Genomic DNA, 17916 nt, shown 5'->3' on the forward strand with positions numbered 1-17916 from the left:
GTTTGTTTGAGAACTGCAAGTGGGTTGAGGAGGATTAAATAGATCTTGACGCAAGTCACGGCTATGTGGGAATCCTGGGGCAATCAAACCACTCGGTGGATTCGGAATCTGGGGTTCCGCCTTCCTTCTTCGCGATTGGCCGGCGCCTAATCCAGCCGTTGCCATCCCGTTTCAGGCAACTGGTCTGGACTTTCGGTCTCGCTCCATGTTTTTCTGTGAAACCAATACCCAAAGACGGAGGTTACACCAAGAAACACAGAGGCGGATGAGTCGCCTTCTCAGACACGTTTGCGATCCCCAAAGACTTGCAGTGAGAAACGTTATGTTCCTCGTACGATTTCGCTTCCAGGGTCGAAGAGCGGCATCAAAACACCATTCCTAAATCAGACAGCTGTTACGACACAGCTTTGATTCCTTCATCCTCGGTTTGAGTTCTTTCCTGCATCCTTGAATATGGCCTGCTTTACTAGGAAATTCGGTGGTGGTCATATAGACATCGTAACACCCAGCGGGCCAGAGTAACTGGACAGAATAGGTGACCACCCGGAGCAAACGGCGATCGGTCATTTGGTCTTGAACAGGAGTTCAGCGACGTTTGATGGCGTCGATTTCCTTTTTCTGGGGATCCCCGCCCTCTGGAATGGCCCAACAGGCACCCACAAGGAGCATGAGGCCATCCCGCGACCGAGCCAAGTCGTCCAAAGTCCCTGGACCAGAGTAAAGAACGCTCGGGATTTCTAACACAGGTAATCCAATTACAAAACTTTCTACGACATACACTAGATCTTATACACGTTTACTCTATATACCCATTGAAAACAGAAGAATGATTCAATCCATGACACCTCGGCCGTTTATTGGACAATCTGAGGGTCTGCAAAGTATTGCCTTGCGGTGGTGGGCTGAATAACAGGCGAGGGGCCCTTGGGCTTGGGCCGATGGGTGTCCACAGCGTCAATGCCCAAAGCGTACCTGCACAAGGGAAAAAGTCAGCAATGACAACAATCTTCAATACGGAGAACACTCGGACCTCTCTTCGTCACATCCATAAGCTTTAGGCGTAAGCTTAATGACGGTATGCAAAGGGATCTTGATATAAGGCAGGTCTGCTTGGGGCAAGTTGTGGAAGTAGGCGTATCTGAGGGAAACTCCGGGTCAGTTAGGATTTCAAGAGGAATGGAAAAGAAGACTGACAGGCATCGGAGAATGGCCTAAAGGACTCATGAGCACTGGATTCCTTAGAAAGAGGACCAGAAATACACACCTGGTGCCCAACGATCAGGATATTCTCTTGTCGCTCCAGTTCCATGATAACAGGCTCAAGGCGAACGACCACATCCCGGTACGACTCCCCTCCTCGGTATCGATAATTGAACTTGTCATCGTCACGATTGGCGAAATCATCTGGGTATGCTTGCTATGAAAAACAGTCAAAGCCTGCTGGAGGCGATAATGTTCCGAGGATCCTTACTTCGATTTCCTGCGAAAGCAGCGAGATCAGATTCAATGACGCAGGGAGCGCTGGATAGATGCACTCACCTCATAGGTCATACCATCGCAGACGCCTGTCAAGGAGAAATGGTTATGAACAACGAGTAAACTCGGGAGTGACACAAACGATCACGCACCTGCGTCCAGTTCATCCAAAGACTTCCAGGTGAGTTTGGGGTATGGAAGGTCAGCAGCAGTTTGGATGGTCCGTCTTAGCGTGGAAGTCCAAACCTACGGGCACGAAATATTAACATGACAACGGCGAAATGAAGGCGCGTTCTAAAGCTCACCGTCAACGGAGCATCGCCAATGTTGTCGGTAATTAGTGCAGGGAGGGCTTTGGCATATTGCTCTCCTCTAGGCGATAAGAGCGAATCGCCACCAATCTTTCCCTCCACATTGAACTGACTCTCGCCGTGCTAGATAACACCAACCATCAGGACCGCATTCACCCCAAAGATAACGAACTCACCCTCGAAAGATAGATACTCCTCCTCTTCAAATGCAGGTTCGTCAAGAAGAACGCAATCCGACTCTGAAGATAGCCATTGATCCTCGAAACAGTAACCTGGCTCCCCACGTTCACAATCCTCAAATACGACAAATGCGGCTCGGTGATCGTTTCATACACCTTTTCGTACTCGCTTATCCGACGAAGGAAATCGCGTTTGGCTTCTTCGGGGGGCACGTCCTTGTAATCAGGATCGCCAGAGCTCACTTTGAGAGCAACGTTGGCGGCGATGACAGCAGGATCGTCGCAGTAGGATTCGAGGAAGATGAGGGACATGCCTTCCTCCTTCTTGACGCGCTCTTCTATGCTCGCTCTATCCCCGATTTTAGATTAGAGTCAGATAGGGGCCAAACGCCCTAACGAGCACTCACCGTCTGGCGCGCGTGCTGTTGGTCGCGTCTATGGGGTGATTGTGGGATCAGGATAAACGTGATTGGGGAGATGAGAGCTGGCGCACCGTGAATCCCAACGTTTCCGCCATCTTTCAACCATTGGATCAGCATCTCCAAGCTGTCGTGTGCCAGCTGCTCGCGCGATTCGTTCGCTTGCTTGTTCGCATGGCTGAACCAGGATGCATTATGCTCTTCCTTCACTCCTTCCCTGATGCACGATCCGTGAATATGCAGGTGTGGGATTGGGGCATTGGGGGAAGGATCGAATGGACCTACTTTTGAGCCCTTTGCCTCGCCCGCGTCCTTCGTAATTGACCGACGTTGAATACCTTGAGTATCGGTCAGAATGAAAAGACTGTGGTTGCGCTTGACGCATCCCTCACCTTCACGTCGTATTCCAACCACTGTTAAAAGCATGAGCATCACGTAGAAAGGCCATGGATAAGATCCGGACCTTGAGGTAGATCATGAGCTTGTTACTCAGATACGACTTTCCTCGAGCAGGCAGTCCAACCTGCACACGACCGACGAGTCAACAACGCGAGCCAAAATGCAACAAGGATCAAGGGGAACGCACCATCGCAACGACGATCTTGGACTCTGAATAATCGGGCTTTGCAACTGGACCTACGTCAACGAAATTGCACAGCGGGCGAGTCGCCCAACGGACACACACCTTTACTACCGATACCCTTCACCGCACCAGTTGGCGGACTCCCACTCTGCGAGCCTCGCCGACTAGCAAAGGATGACTTTTGGTCAAACTCCTTCAGACTTGGTTAAAGAAAGAGCGGAACATGGCGAGCATCCGGGAAGGAAAGTTCATGTCACCCCCGTCAGTCAAAAACATCCAGCGTCCATGGTACCATTACTCACAGCGTACCACCAGCGCCAAACGCAGCGGGTGGAATTCCCGGCGACGTAGGTGCCAGAGCAACATCGACCTCTCCAGCGTTCGCCATATCCTGCAAGACTCCAGAAACGCGTTGGAGGTCGTCGGTGACTTGGGGATCTCGAGGTTCCGATCTACCCTCTAAAGCTGACTCGGTAGATCCTGTAGGAGGTGGCACTGGAGCAGAGGCAGAGGAAGCTATCGATGGCTGATGGCTGCTCTCATCTTGTGCTGGTACTTTATCGGACATCGTTTCTCGTGACGGCGTTGTCGGCTTCTTGAGTTTGAAAATATTTCGGGGGAATGAACGACTTGAGTCAGTCGTGAATGTCGTGTCGTGTGGGTTTGAGTGAAGCAGATAGATGTTCTCAGTCTACAAGTAGTCTGTGAAGAACGGTATGCGTGGTGGCACTTGATATAAATTCAACCCCTTTGCATCGGATGCGTGATCCAATTTATCTTACGATTACTCGTTCTGGGCGCTCGATCTCCTCTCCCGTCTTTTCAAGTCCCGTGAAATGGATTCTTTGCCTGGGCCTTCTGAACCTGCTTCAACGATACGGCGCACACGAGTCGAGAGCCGATGAAACCTCTGTTAAATTATGTATTGGTTACTGTGAGCGAGAACAAATGAACTACATAGTAATACACGGGGCGACAGAAGGAGAAAAAGACTAAAAACCAAGCAAAGAGAGAGACAGGATATAGGGGTCGTGACAAAATGTCGCTGAAGACATTATGCAAAACAAGGGTGGTATACTCTAGAGACGAACAACTTGCAATCCAGATGCCGAGTTCTGTTCATAAAAAGAGTGATCGATGGTAGAGTTATTAGGGTTGGGACGGGCCCGAGAGATATGGGAGAGTGCGGAAAGGGAAATGAAAAAACACCGAATCCGAGGGAGCGTGAGCGTTAGCAGAGATGGAGAAACAGAAAAGGTCGAGCAGAAAGGTCATGATGGCAGGCGTTACATGAAGATAGGCAGACACTAGGAACATATTAGATAATTTGGGAAACTCTAATAACGAGCGTTGGTCGATGGTGCTTGAAGGCAGAGACGTGAAACGGAGACTTGAATCCACGATAGCTTGTGCGAAGATGACTGGAACATGTTGAACCGAAAAGAGGAAGGGAAGGTAGCGCGAGTTGGAGGACATGGCGATCATGCTCGGCAGCACAGAGCGGCCCAGAAGCCTCTACGCTTGCCTCCATGCCCGTCGTCGTCGTTTCCACGGCGCATTTGGTCGCGATCATACACGCCCATGGACTTGGTTCCGCCGTATCCGTCTCTTGGCGTCGCGATTCCGTCTCGAGAAGTGGAGCCGTATTTGTTGGGTTGACCTTGACCATACAAGAACGATTCAGAACCATTCGGCAGCCCGTTAGCATGTTGAGTTTGGGGATTAGGCGAATGTCTACCATATTGGGCCGTTGAAGACCTGTAACCGTTGGGACTTGGAGCGGTTGCGTAGGGGTGCGGTGTTGGGATGCTGCTGTTGAGATCACGCTGTTGACTTCCGCGTCGGCTGTTCGGTGGGATGGGTTGCGCGCTGCCAGGGTCGCGATGGCGTTCCCCCGCTTGTCGACTTCGGCTCTTCATGTGCGCCGGTGCGGGGCTGATGAGGAGGCCGTTTGGCGTCGTGCCATCTTGCTGAGGCTGCCTTGCCCGTCGTTCCCGCTCTCGTTCACGTCTGTGCTCACGCTCGCGGTCGCGTTGGGCGGAACTGGAGTGGGGCTGTGAAAAAGCGTATAAGTCAGCCAGCCAATCCATCAGACCGATGTCACTTACGTTTCCGGCTTCCCAGCCCTTGCCATTGTTAAGCAACATCCAATCGTACACGCCATCCTCAGGCTCGCCGAGGGTCTTGAGAACCTTGGTGAAGAGGTCCCGCAAAAAGTCGTAGTCAGGGGTCTCCTCAAAGCCAAGCTTCCGGACGTAGTTCATGTAGATCGTGAACTCCTCTGGGGATAACGGTCAGTGAGAAAACTGTCTATTCAAGACAGTGTACAGACCTGGGAATCCTTCACATAGCTCCGCAATAGGAGTTGTCTGCTTCTTCTCGCCAATCTTCTCATACTTTTGCTTGTTGGTGGCGGCTCGAAGACCTTGCCATGGGAGACCACCGCGAAGGAAGTACATAAAGACGTGTCCAAGGGATTCGAGGTCGTCTCGCCGCGACTGCTCACGGCCCAAATGCGTGTTGATAGACATATATCGGGCGGTACCCGAAAGCGACTTTCGTTCACGATAAGGGATGTGGACCTTGGTCTTCGGATCTCGGTAATGTTTGGCCATACCAAAGTCTACCAGAACCCGCTTAGCGTAGAACATGGGGAAGGGGTCCTAGGGCACTTACCAATGATGTGGATCACATTGGCTGTCTTGCTGCCGGGGACACCAATCAGAAAATTGTCTGGCTTGATATCTCGATAAATAAGTGATTTTTCGTGAACAGCTTGCACACGAGTGATCTAAGAAATGGGGTCAGGAGTGGTCAGGCGGGGGGCGGGAGGAATTTCGGCACCATTTGTTTCGCGGCCATGCAGACGGTCTTTATCGAAAATTTGCGCCCGCACATATCAAATAGGTCTTCGAGGTTAGGACCCAGCAAGTCGATGACCAGCACATTGTGCAGTCCTTCCTGACCGAAGTAGTGAACTTGGGGAACACCCACTAAAATAGCGAACATGCATGGTGTCAGTGGGTGCGAAGGCGGAGAGATTATGCGGGGGCGTACGTGTTCCATTCATGGTCCTGTATGACCTGAATTCATCGCGCAGTTGAGGAGCATCGGATTTTCTAGGTTCCTGTCGAGGTGTAAGACGAGTTTAAACGGGGGCGCTGGGGCGAGAGACGCACGAATTTGATAGCCACTGGGGTGTTTGACACAAGCTTGGTACCTGCACACGGAATACGACTCAGTTTCTACAGGTCTCGACGAGAGAGGAATGAAGGGAAAATAATGACTGGGGGCATCAAGAACGACGTGATTGATGTCGGAGAAGCAGTGGAGAGGATTCTGGACGACAAAGGGAGGAGACATACCTTCAAAGACGACGCCAAAAGAACCTTCGCCAATCTTCTTGCCTACTCTGTAGTGATTGCCAACAATACCATTGCCGCTGTTAGAATGGGTTGGGTGGGAGGAGGAGGAGGCTATGACATGAGGTGTGGACATTGTGAATTACGGGGAGGGTAGAGGATGAATTTTTGAGGGATAATAAGGGGAAGGGACGGCCTGGAGCACACAGCGCCAGCGGCCAGCAAGGAAACAGTGCAAAGGGGGGGAACACAAACCCTTGGCTTGAGAGAGAATCGGACGTTACAAAACAATCACCACGTGCCTTGCATCTTTTCCCAGGCTAGCCCTGATCCCGCCGCCGCATGCAACTCTTTGTCCTCCTGGGCGCTTCATCTCCTTCAGTCACCCTACCTCGATCCGTCTTAATTTCCGACGATCGTAAACCTTCCTTCTCCCTGTAAAGAGACGCTCGCACAGCATCGCCAGTTTCACTGTAGCTTCCTGGAAAGGACCAGACCTGCTGGGCAAACGGCTGGTCCGCTTCATCCATTCAAAATTACCTTCAAGGGTCTTGGGATCCAGGCAAATGTCTTTTGACATTCCAGCAGCCCTTTCGCGACATATACCCGTCATTGCAGGAGGCCAGGTCCCTGACGCAATGCGACTGCAGGCCCAAGAAGGGCTCGCCTCTACACCTCCCCGATCTCGGTCCACGCCCTTTTAAGCTCACAAGCGACTCTGCTATACTCCGCTTTGGCTGCCTTTCCTCGGACCTTCCTTCCTCCCTGCTCTACTCCACCTTTTCGATGGCCTGTCGTGCAGCATCTCTTTGGTTGGCGTTTTACCTGTTTCCTGGCTCTACTGGCCCTGGACCCGATCCCAGCCCGGTGCTTTCGAAAAGCACCCAGCAGCGATCGACGTTCCCTTCGGACTTGCCTGCGCTTCGTCTTCCTTCGGCAAATTGAGAACACACGCCTTCCCGACGACACCAATGGTATGCCTTCTTCACGTTCACCTTCCCTGCGCGACCTCTGTGTATCCCTCCTTGCAATACGGGCCCTTTGACTCTACTCACTGGAATAGCTGCCCAGTGTAATGGACACCACAACGTGGCATGGGGGAGTTCAAGTTATGGCGTACTCACCGATTAAGCCGGCTTGTGCAGCTCAATGGGCATGGTATGTGAGGCCATGTGGCCCGGGAAAGGTTGGGTCACAGATATATATGCTGACTTCAGGAGACCAAGGGGGACCGGCTGCCATGGCTCACCAAGGAGGCATCTCTCTCTCAAACCTTGGCAGTGCGATAAACCGCCGTTGGTCACCGAACTCGCGAGGCATCCCTTGAGCCGCGAAACCGCGTGGCGACAATTCAATAGACTCGCCGGACACGTTCCAAGATTAATCGGCACATCTCTAACAGGCAGGAACAGGACCCCGGAAAACCTGGGGCGAGCCTAGTGACGACATTCTGTCGAAAAATCCGGTTTCTTTTCTGCCAAAATTGTCCGGTTTGTCGCCAGGTTCGTGTCTGGACGCTCAAAATTTCCGGTTTTGGAACCTTGGTCTGACTTTTTCTTTCGATCCTCAGGCGCCCGTAAGCGCCCAGAAACGCGATTTTCCCCTTCAGCCACCTTAACAGAAGCAGATAATGGCGTGAACCGCACCTTCTCAGGGAAATTGAGTCTTTGACGTCGTCAGAAGGCACGGCAGGCCCCAATTCCCGAGCTCCTGGCCGGTTTCTGTCCCTAGGTGGAAGCCTTCGCCCACTGGAAATCCGGTTTCTTGACCCAGGTGAAGGCTTACTTTCGGCCAAAAATTCTGATTTTGGGTCGAAAAATCCGGTTTCTCCGCTAGGTTAGGCGGGTTTTTGGCACGATTTTTTCCGGTTTCTGACCTAACTCCCCCCTAGATTTTCCGGGGTCCTGCAGGAACCCTCGGATATGCGGCAGCGTTGTTCGCAGAAACCAGTTGTGGATGATCCATCGCAATCGCGACGCGTAGTACTTCAGAATGTACTTCTTCGTATTCTCGATATCATATCTATGATATGCTTTAATAAATTCATTGCAACACCACACATACCCGTTCTTTTTTTTTAAGTACTCCAAGTCACTCAAATGTACATTTTCATGGCAAGCCTCAAGAATGCGCGTCGTTAGGGGCGCGTAGTAAGCGCCAGCAACCGGTGACGATATAGCCGGTGGGACAGTTGCCGGGAACTCGGAGGTTAACCACATCCGCCCACCAAGAACCATGCAGCGCTCACACTGTATAAATTACAAGGTCGCACCTATATCCACTTCTTTCTCCTAGCCACAACAACCAACCCTCAGCGATATCTCACCTCATTCCACGACGAACAATGGCCCCTTCCTCGTACAAGCAAATCGTCCTCAACAGCCGTCCAGTGGGCGACATCGAACCAGACACCTTCCGCACCGAGGTGCGACCCGCTTCTGACCTTCGACCAGGTCCTGGACAGGCGCTCGTCCAATGCACATGGTTGTCGCTTGATCCTGCTATGCGAGGGTATATCAGGGATGTGAGGAGTTACTTGCCTCCTGTGCAGATTGGCGAGGTGCGCGGGTTATGCATACTTTCTGAGGGAGATGTGTTGACCTTGCTTTGGCTGAATGGTTATAGGTCATGCGTGCTGCAGGATTGGGAGTCGTCGTTGCCGTTGGACCTGGAAGCAAATTCCAGGTTGGAGATTATGTTAGTGGGCAATGGGGTGCGTCCCTTTTCTTTTTTACCTTATGGGACTGCGGGTATTCACTCTTCATTCCTTCCTCCCAGGTATGCGCGAGTTTGCTGTCGTGAAGGATAAGCATTTGGAGAAACTCGAGTGAGTTTGTTAGAAACTGTTTGCCCAAAGGCCTGGAGATTGACTCGGTGTTGCAGGCTGGGTCCCGGTATCGAAGCTCTGGACTACTTGGGCGTCCTCGGTGGCTCAGGTACGTGCCTTCTTCCAATTCTGCCCCTATCATATTCCCTAACATCCCTCCCACATTCCAGGTCTCACCGCCTACTTCGTACGTCCACCCCAGTTCTGAAAACCTGCATCTCCAGCCACTAACGCCCCTCCCAGGGTCTCAAAGAAATCGGTCAACTCAAGGCCGGCGACAAGCTCGTCGTCTCAGGCGCCGCTGGCTCCGTCGGTACTGTCGCTTGCCAGCTAGGCAAAGCAGCCGGCGCCAAAGTCTACGCTATCGCTGGTGGTCCTGCCAAATGCCGCTGGCTCGAGGAGGAGATTGGAGTCGAGAAGGCCTTTGACTACAAGAGCCCGAGCTTTTTCGCTGATGTGAAGAAACATGTGGGGTACTTGGATGTGTACTTCGATAACGTTGGAGGTACGTGTTACCAGTGCGTGGTTTGTTAAGATGTTGAAGGCTGATTGGTTTTGTTGCTTGGAACAGGCGATATTTTGGACTTTTTGCTTACTAGGTTGAACAAGGACGCGAGAATTGTGCTTTGCGGTGCTATCTCTGCGTACAGTGAGTTCTCCCGTTTGTTCTTCTATTCATAACATATTGCTGACTGCTTTGCGCTATTGATAGATTCGCCTAAACCCAAAGGATTGCAATCTTACCTGAACCTTATCTCCCAACGCGCAACTCTCCGAGGGTTTATTCTGTCAGTCTTTTTCTGCGTCCATTCTCCACTCGACAACTCCACCACTTTCCGATGGACGTACACGACTGACATTCAACCTCTCCTGTTTATAGATTCGACTACGAACATCGATATCCCGAGGCTCTCGCTGAACTCAGGAAAGGCCTTCAGTCAGGCGCTATCAAGCGAAAATTCCACATCGTGGAAGGAGGCATCGAGCAAGCACCCAAAGCCCTGCCTATGCTCTTCTCCGGTGGAAACACTGGTAAACTGTACGTGTCGATTCCTCCCATCCATCTAGAGTCTCCGCGTGGCACATCGAATTCTGACATCATTCTCCGTACTTCAGTGTCGTCAAGGTGTCAGACGAGCCAAAGGCGCAAGCCAAGCTTTAAAAACGCATGTATTCATGAAGAGAAGATTGATTTCCGGCCATTGTTCACCTCTATTTGAATTGGCGTTTCATTGTAGGGTGCTGTAGAATATATACACTGACAGGGCAATGAAAGAGGGTATTATGAATCTGAAGGGCTAGCCCTGACAAAACTACGGGGATGGTACATATCGCAACAAAGAAGCAAGTTAATTATAAAAGGTGATGGGGGAATTCGAATAATGTACCTCGGTGGACGGAAGACCAAATGCTACGGGGAAAAAGATATCTTAAATAAAACGAATGACGCTAGAAAACGAACAGCCCATTATCCCTGGAAAATCATAACCTGTGACTGGGGCTTGCACTGTCACCAGTGTTAGCAAAAGGTGAAGGTGAAGCTCCTTCCTGGGACCTGGGAACGTATTCAGGCGGTGGCTCGAGTTCATAGCCGTGGCCCGTTATGGCGCGCTCCCTCTCGATCCTCCCGACTTGTTCTCGCAGCATCGCAATCTGCGCTACCAGGTCCTCCGAACCCTGCGATACCCCACCATACGCGCTCCCTATTGCAGATCCCCCGCTGTATGCTGACTGATTCTCTAATTCTGCAATCTCCCTATCAATGCGCTCTCTCTCCCGACGCAACTGCTCGGCCCTGGCCGCCGCCATCCTCGCCGATGTCCCCGAATTAGCTCTAGCGTGTCCTTTGGTTTCTGATCCACTCGAGGAGGAAGGCGGGTAAACAAACTGCTGATGCTGGTGCTTTCTCGAAGCCAAGAGGTTATCCGACGACCCAGCTGCACTCCCTCCAGCCTCTGAACGCGCTTGCCCGCTGCTTGATGAACTCGCGTTGTACATCGCGCGGTCACGCATCGTCTGCTGCGCCCTCAGCCTGGCCTTCTCGGACGACGCGCTCACGAATACGCCCGAGTTGTCGGCGGACAGGGAGCTCGGTGTGAGCGGGATGGATTCGGTGAAGGGGGTGTGGGCGGCGTTCCCGCCGTCAGCGGTGGGGATGAAGAAGGGGGATATCACTCCGTCTTTGTCTTTGGGGGCCCCTGAGAAGATTTGTGGGTGCATGGGCGTGCTGTCAGGGTTGAAGGGCGCCAGTTCTGGTTGCTTGGGCTTGCGTTTGCGGAGCAGGAGCCACAGGAGGACAAAGAAAAGAACGACGATGGCGAAGCCGCCCACTGCGCCGCCGATAATGACACCTAGCTGGCTTCCACCGCCGTCCTCCTTGTCGCCATTGTTGGATGCGCCTGGAGACCTTGACGGACTGATTACTGTATGTGTGGAAGTGGTGGGTCCCCTGGAAACATCGTGAGTGGATATGACTTGGGGGAGAATCATGCATTGACGACTTACGTGCCGGCGGTGCTGGAGTAGTTCTCTGAGGGCGGCGTTCCCGGAGGGAAAATTTCAAACGTTGCAGAGTCTGCGAGTACTCGGTTGGAGCTGCGAGTAGAAAATGAGCATGGAAGAGGGAATGGGTAGTGAGTGCGGCAGGGCTCACGATGGGTCTACTATGCGGATAATATACCCGTTTCTATAGCAGAGGAAATTAGAACGACGAAGAACATTGGTGCCAACGGCGGAGGGGGAGCTCACCCAGGTGGGAGGTCTGGAAGGTGAAAGCCGATGTCCGGTTCTTCCTCGATATTAAGTTCGCCAATAATCAAGGTGTTGTTTCCCTGTCTCGGATCCCGGATGAGGACATTGACTACCTCTGGATCCTCCGACGTCCGACTTCCAGAGGTTTCGAAATACAGTGCAATCCCCGCTGTAGGTCGATCAGTGTCCAAGGCTTCGACATTCCGAATGCTGAGCGCAGAACATATCAAAGGAAGGGTTGAAATATATAAAAGCCTGGATATGAAAAAAGAGTCAGGATTTCATGTTCATATAATGGTGAGTCGACATGTCCAAAAGGCCGCCCGGGTCGACTTGCTGACCCCTTCCGCGGAGTAGAATGGCCAAGGCGCGGATGAGCGGACTCACCAGGCATAGACGACATCGACACGCCTCATCTCAGCGTTCGAAAAAAAAAAAAAAAAACGCTGTCAATGGAGGCCTACACCGGGGCGCCTCATAGGGTAGTTGTAGATGAAAAGAAGGAATACCCCTTTCATTCACCGCTGGCCTGCGGCTATGCCAGTACGTGATGGACTTAGGTGCCATCAAGTGTTTCGACTTTTTGGATTCATCTGATGTTTCTTCCGTCGCCTCAGCGGGCAACCCATCACCAAGGTGGATAGAAGATTGTCGGTTGCGATTAGATTTCACTGGGGGAACGTATGCACAAGCTGTGTGCCGCACAAGTTCCTCCCTTCGTCTTTCTGTACGCCTTCCATCACAGACCAGCTGCTTTGCGCGCAACAGTGACCCTGCTGGCAGAGGACATCGCAAGTTGGCGACCGGCGTCCCCGACTCCCCGCGTCCCCGATGATCTACGTTTCACTAGTTATGGGAAGTATTCGGAGAAAAAGGCCCTATCGTGCGGCCTCATGTGCGCCCAGAGGTCGCTAAGCGAAACGACGAAACACGGGCTCTGTCAAAGTTTCTCCCTCAAATCATGATCTGCACTGGCGATAGCGATGGCCCTGGAAGGTATCTTTCCAGTAGTACATATGAGCTCGACTCTCTTCTCACCGTTTTTCCCCTTCCCGCCTTCTCCTCACCTTCACCTCACCACCAACTGGCAGCGCCTCCGCCAACTATCTGACCAGCAGGCCTGAAAGGATAATCTCACTTTGCGGATATGTCGGCTGTGCTGACCTTTGATGATACGGACCCAGCGATTTCTTACCTCGGAGACTGGGAACCTGCGGGCGGTCCAGACGAATATGAATCTACCACGATCTGGACCAACACTCCTGGAGCAAGCGCCCAGATAACATTCATGGGTGAGTTCATATGCGCATCCGCGACCATGCGACTCTATACCCAATACTCACTACAGTCGCTTGTAGGAACTGGAATATCTGTCTTTGGGACAATTACTCGTCAAGATCTTTTCTCTGCGCCGATCTCCCGTTACCAGCTAGACAATGACTCGTCCATGGCCGCGCAGTACATTGGACAGCAGACAGTAGACGCGCAATACCGTGTCCGATTCTTCTCTGTCACCAGCCTAAAACCTGGGGTACATACGCTCACCATCACCAACGAATCGGACAAAGGCCAGCTGTTTCTCGACTACTTTGAGGTGCGGGGCCTTGACTCGTCTGGGACCGGAATTTTATCGTCAAGACCGTCGGACACGCCGCTTCCCTCTTCCTTTAGCGACAGTGGTAACGATATGTTGGGAGCGATCGTCGGAGGGACGTTAGGAGGGCTGGCGTTGGTGTGCTTGACTGTTGTAATTCTCTTTGCATTGAGATGGAGGAGGAAACGAAGGAAAGACATTGAGGAACCCGAGAGTCCGAAGGGCATTGACCAGATGAGATCTGTCAACGATGGGTCGGGTGCGTACTCGGTTCTACGGGCAAAATAGGCCTACGACTTGAAACTAACGTTCTTCCTCCAGCGGCATCATCTATCACGCCCTTTGTTATCCCTAGTCAGAGCACAAACTCCCTTCCAATCCCGACCTCCAACCTCTATTCCGCACCACACACAGCCACAGGCAGCTATCCTCAGCCAGCTCCGTCAATCGTTGGTAGCTCCACGAGTGACTCTGGGAGCGACCTTTGGTCAAGCGTGAAGGGACCCAGGATGAGCGTTGCCAATCCTGGTTTCATCCCGCCGGTGCCGTTTTCTGGCCTGTCTTCCTTACCCTCGCCACAACGTGGACAGGCTGACCCTCCGCCAACGTATCATACATAGCATGTCGGGAACGCATTTCACTGAAACGCGACATAGACGATTTCCGATTCCCTTCCCCCTCACAGTTCTCGTTCCTTTGGGTTTAAAATTATCGATAACACGGGCTTTCTATTTTGTACAGATACATTTTCTACTATTTCGTTCACTTCACTTGAACTGTATAAACAGCACTCGCTTCAGGTCCCTTGGTAATCCGATCGAACCCTGTCTCTCTCCACATTCTCAAGCGGGGTGGAGATTCCCAGTCTAGTTTTGTAGATTGTCTTGTGTGGTGTCTGAAACCTTTCAAACGGTTTATTACCATGACCCCCCTTCCATTCGCCGCGTCGCAAAGCAACTTTCGCTTCCTCCCTTCGCAATCCACCCTAGGTTCACAACTCGCATCATTTTCGCAACATGTCTGGTAGCCGAACTCGTACGTACCATTGTCTGTATTCTAAGGGAGCTTCTCCGCTGACCTTGGACCAAAGACACCAAAAACCCAGAGCGGGTCGCCTCTGGCCTTAAAGCGACAATCCACAACCCCAACGTCTCGGAAGGCGCCAAGCAGCGAGCCCGCGACCGCCTTTCCGAATTGAACATCGACCCAGAAGCACCCCGATCTGCTCAAAAGGCTGCAGACACGGAAGTTGCTTCCTCAGGTTAGAGCTTCCTTCTCCACTTTTCTCAACGTTCGTTCCTAACGCGTTGAATCGTCTAGTGTCCCCCCTCTCGTCCGAGTCACCCGCTCCGGTTTCAAGGGGTACCAAGAACCGATATACGTCTTTGGTAGAGGAGTATGTCGAAGAGGACGAGGAAGAGTTGGTAGGGACACCAGTGGCTGGCACTCACGTTGTCGAGGAGGAAGAGCTCGAGGATTCGTTCTCGAACGCTGGGAGTCGGGTTGGCTCTCAGGCCCCCAGAGAGATCACGCCTATTGAGGATACAGAGACAGGACATAGAGTTCTGGGAGGGTACAAGGCCACCATGCACAGTGAGCTTTCTCTTACTTGCGTTGCGGGTGGAGCGTCGAGAGCTGACCATTCCTTCAACTTGCAGACCCTCGAGTCTCTGAGAAGGCCAAGGACCATGCGAAGAGGATTTTGGAAGAGTATGATGCATTGTAAACATTCATCTAACTAGTGCCTTCCTGTGCACTACATGCTGCCTTAGTACACCTATTTCTCTCCTCCGGCGAATCCGCTGCTCCACAATAAGCGCCCGTAAGAAACTGGAAGTCGTCACGTGTGATGTATTTATTGATGGCGAGGCCTCGGCATGTGATAACGCGTGTCAATGGGGGGAGCGCTGTCGTTTGGGGATCGTGTCGCACGACGTGCTTGGAAGTTCTTTACTTGCGACCGTAACGGCATACCAAACTTAACGACAACCTCCTTGTTCTTCACCTACACCACCGAACTCCTTTCCTCGAATAAGGGATGGCTGGACATGGCCCACACGCATCGACACCCTGGACAACGAACGCGATCAAACAGCTCAAGCTGGTGATTCCAGGAGGGGTTATTACTTGGTACATTGGTGTTTGGGAGGAATTTTGGAGGACGGTGTCCGGGTATAATGGGTCGTTAGCAAGGTGAGCATCTTTGGACTGGTCTTTGGTCTACGGGGAAGAGGAGTGCTGACCGCTTTGACCTCAGAACTGGAGCGCTTACGGCTGGAGGCCTTGGTCTTGCTACCATTGCCCTGTTTATCTACATTTTGTTTATTCCTATAACCACTGGAGAGGAACCAGATGTAAGGGCCTGGAATTACTCCGTTCCTGGAGAATGTATTGACCGCATTGCAGTACCGTGCATGGCGCCAATCGCCCGTCCTTTCCTCCGTCATCCCAGTATGTCATTCCCTTGACCTCTCGATCGACGGCGAAACCGATGACAACCCTTCTCCAGACATTGACAACAACCATCGTGTTGGGCTGGCTAGTCGCACTGATAGTATTCGGCCAATGGTCAAGTCTTGGATATATAAAGGGGTTTATTGGAGGTGCGCACACCGATTCTCTTCGTGCGTCATAGTAGCCCTGATGCCAGACGTGTCACAGTCTCCGCTGCCTACGCTCTTACATTTGGACTTTTGGGACTTCTTCCTGCACCCAAAGCGAAACCAAAAACTCGACAAGCATAATCATCATCGCACGTAAATCTGTAGCATTTTGCATCTGTACCCAGCATTTATTTCATGAATTCCACGACATTTATTATTGCTCGCACACGTGATGGGGACTAGCTCAATCTGATCTGAGGGGGCAGTGAACTCGACTCTGCAACGACGGCGATGACTACACCCACAGCTCTTAGCTCGATATAAAGGACTTAGATGTACAGCGGCTACAGTGCTTTCAACTCGTTTTCCATGCCTGCCAATAACCCTTTCGTCAACGCCAACGACCCCACCCATGCCAGTTCCCGGTTCCCAGATATCTCGGGTGGTTCCACATCCTATCTCAACCCGAATCAGCAACCACCGCAGGGCCAATGGATGAACAACGGAAACATGTCCTATCAACAACCAGCATACACTGCCCAGTATCAGCAGCAACAACCACAGCAGCAACAGTATCCGCAGCAGTCCTATGGCGGAGGCGGCTACATGAGCCCTACTGGAATGCCTCAGGGACAGTACGGTGGTGGTAGTACAGGCCAATTCCAACCTTCGAGTTCATTCGGACAACAGCTTTCAGCTCATATGAGCGGGACCAACTATGGCTATCTCAACGGACAGCAGACGGGCGTTCCGCAGCAGCAGCAGCAGTTGGGTCCTGCGCAGGCACAGATCGCCAATAACCCGGGATATGTAGCCCAATTCGATCCTTATGGTCCGTTGAGCCAGTGGGATGGGACTAGTGGCCAGCAGCAACAACAACAGCAACAGATGCAGATGCAGCAACAGCAGCAACAACAATACCAGCAACAACAGTCATACCAGACTGGCTATAACGACGGGAGTTACCTCATCTCCCCTGTTGGACCTACCTCAGGTGTATCGCCAACAGGAGAACCGCATCCCAGAGAGTTCATTCGCCTACACAAGGCGCAGCTTGACAAGTGGGATGCTGTCGCGTGGAAGCAGCTCCTCAATACGTTCGAGGCGCTGAAGAAGGCATGGGAAGCTCGGAAGACAGCTTGTTCGAATCAACTCCAGTCGTTGAAAAGCCAACTCAACTTTGCGGGCTATTATCAACAACAAGTTCAGGCCGAGATTGCTAGGGTGGAGCAGGTTCGCGATCTGTGTGTTTCTGCTATATTCGCATTTACTGATGACGTTCTGTAGTTGACGAAGGAGGCGGATTCCATGGCTGGTATGTTACCACCGTTCCTTTCCGGTCCTCGCTATGTACTAACGCAATGCTTGTAGACTCCGTTGCTGCTTCGACTTTCCAGATGCAAGAAGTCTTCTCTGGTTATCGCCAATCAGGCGACTCGTCAAGCAAGATGCGCGTCCGGGAGGCAACCAACGCTGCCGTCAGGAGTCTTCCTGACTGGCCCCCATCCAACATTTGATCGACCCCATGTCAGTTTCACAACTAGATACCTTTTGGGACTGGGACTGGGATTGGAACGAGGGCTTTGAACCCCAATGGCTCTATATGTGTGTGCCCTAATTCACGGACTTTTTCGGGATCCCTTTCGTCGTGTGTGCATCATTTGGGTTGTACAATAATACACATACTTTCGCTGAACCGCTTGAAGAATAGGCACTCTACAGGCTGCCTCGATGCGAGGGCACGCATCTCGCGACATCTTCCAACTCCTTACTCCCAGTTGTACCATCAGAATCAGAGTGAACGCCTTTTT

General features: G+C 52.0%; 8 protein-coding genes across 8 annotated transcripts; 5 read left to right on the forward strand and 3 right to left on the reverse strand.

The window, feature by feature from the left end:
- Positions 1 to 854: 854 nt before the first annotated feature.
- CC1G_07106 (fructose-2,6-bisphosphatase) lies at positions 855 to 3536 on the reverse strand (the record flags this gene model as incomplete). The annotated part of the gene is made up of 17 exons (XM_001836407.2): positions 855 to 972; positions 1031 to 1138; positions 1195 to 1211; positions 1265 to 1417; positions 1472 to 1480; positions 1540 to 1565; positions 1629 to 1722; positions 1782 to 1910; positions 1964 to 2315; positions 2374 to 2401; positions 2460 to 2602; positions 2671 to 2723; positions 2778 to 2798; positions 2849 to 2908; positions 2972 to 3015; positions 3071 to 3168; positions 3271 to 3536. The coding sequence occupies 17 exons, from the start codon at positions 3534 to 3536 to the stop codon at positions 855 to 857; spliced, it is 1719 nt and encodes a 572-aa protein (XP_001836459.2).
- A 913-nt stretch (positions 3537 to 4449) lies between these two features.
- On the reverse strand, positions 4450 to 6038 carry CC1G_07108 (CK1/CK1/CK1-G protein kinase; the record flags this gene model as incomplete). Its single annotated transcript, XM_001836409.2, has 6 exons — positions 4450 to 5022; positions 5077 to 5249; positions 5301 to 5591; positions 5645 to 5759; positions 5813 to 5961; positions 6026 to 6038. 6 exons carry the CDS (start codon positions 6036 to 6038, stop codon positions 4450 to 4452), a joined length of 1314 nt encoding a protein of 437 aa, XP_001836461.2.
- Positions 6039 to 8635: 2597 nt separating this feature from the next.
- On the forward strand, positions 8636 to 10462 carry CC1G_07109 (alcohol dehydrogenase). The gene is made up of 10 exons (XM_001836410.2): positions 8636 to 8890; positions 8956 to 9043; positions 9109 to 9157; positions 9214 to 9266; positions 9328 to 9344; positions 9401 to 9662; positions 9729 to 9806; positions 9870 to 9945; positions 10038 to 10196; positions 10274 to 10462. The coding sequence occupies exons 1-10, from the start codon at positions 8675 to 8677 to the stop codon at positions 10317 to 10319; spliced, it is 1044 nt and encodes a 347-aa protein (XP_001836462.1). The 5' UTR covers positions 8636 to 8674; the 3' UTR covers positions 10320 to 10462.
- Positions 10463 to 10639: 177 nt separating this feature from the next.
- CC1G_07110 (hypothetical protein) lies at positions 10640 to 12382 on the reverse strand (the record flags this gene model as incomplete). The annotated part of the gene is made up of 5 exons (XM_001836411.2): positions 12296 to 12382; positions 11906 to 12163; positions 11811 to 11843; positions 11663 to 11752; positions 10640 to 11606 (listed from the first exon to the last, which is right to left on the reverse strand). The coding sequence occupies exons 1-5, from the start codon at positions 12322 to 12324 to the stop codon at positions 10640 to 10642; spliced, it is 1377 nt and encodes a 458-aa protein (XP_001836463.2). The 5' UTR covers positions 12325 to 12382.
- A 673-nt stretch (positions 12383 to 13055) lies between these two features.
- On the forward strand, positions 13056 to 14122 carry CC1G_07111 (hypothetical protein; the record flags this gene model as incomplete). The annotated part of the gene is made up of 3 exons (XM_001836412.1): positions 13056 to 13200; positions 13267 to 13761; positions 13824 to 14122. 3 exons carry the CDS (start codon positions 13056 to 13058, stop codon positions 14120 to 14122), a joined length of 939 nt encoding a protein of 312 aa, XP_001836464.1.
- Positions 14123 to 14518: 396 nt separating this feature from the next.
- Positions 14519 to 15228, forward strand: CC1G_07112 (hypothetical protein; the record flags this gene model as incomplete). The annotated part of the gene is made up of 4 exons (XM_001836413.1): positions 14519 to 14537; positions 14593 to 14763; positions 14823 to 15095; positions 15161 to 15228. The coding sequence occupies 4 exons, from the start codon at positions 14519 to 14521 to the stop codon at positions 15226 to 15228; spliced, it is 531 nt and encodes a 176-aa protein (XP_001836465.1).
- A 312-nt stretch (positions 15229 to 15540) lies between these two features.
- Positions 15541 to 16246, forward strand: CC1G_07113 (hypothetical protein; the record flags this gene model as incomplete). The annotated part of the gene is made up of 5 exons (XM_001836414.2): positions 15541 to 15695; positions 15760 to 15856; positions 15909 to 15953; positions 16012 to 16105; positions 16164 to 16246. The coding sequence occupies 5 exons, from the start codon at positions 15541 to 15543 to the stop codon at positions 16244 to 16246; spliced, it is 474 nt and encodes a 157-aa protein (XP_001836466.2).
- Positions 16247 to 16474: 228 nt separating this feature from the next.
- Positions 16475 to 17736, forward strand: CC1G_07114 (hypothetical protein; the record flags this gene model as incomplete). The annotated part of the gene is made up of 3 exons (XM_001836415.2): positions 16475 to 17338; positions 17393 to 17420; positions 17477 to 17736. The coding sequence occupies 3 exons, from the start codon at positions 16475 to 16477 to the stop codon at positions 17620 to 17622; spliced, it is 1038 nt and encodes a 345-aa protein (XP_001836467.2). The 3' UTR covers positions 17623 to 17736.
- Between the last annotated feature and the right edge of the window lie 180 nt (positions 17737 to 17916).

Source organism: Coprinopsis cinerea, assembly GCF_000182895.1.
Source record: "Coprinopsis cinerea okayama7#130 chromosome 4 map unlocalized cont3.4, whole genome shotgun sequence".
NCBI lineage: Eukaryota > Fungi > Basidiomycota > Agaricomycetes > Agaricales > Psathyrellaceae > Coprinopsis > Coprinopsis cinerea.

Excerpts from the sequence above, each read along its gene's own strand:
- CC1G_07109 (XM_001836410.2), top strand. The coding sequence starts at position 8,675 with ATGGCCCCTTCCTCGTACAAGCAAATCGTCCTCAACAGCCGTCCAGTG. Across the intron at positions 8,891-8,955 it reads CTCCTGTGCAGATTGGCGAG|GTCATGCGTGCTGCAGGATT; the intron begins GTGCGCGGGTTA and ends GAATGGTTATAG. Across the intron at positions 9,663-9,728 it reads GTACTTCGATAACGTTGGAG|GCGATATTTTGGACTTTTTG; the intron begins GTACGTGTTACC and ends TGCTTGGAACAG.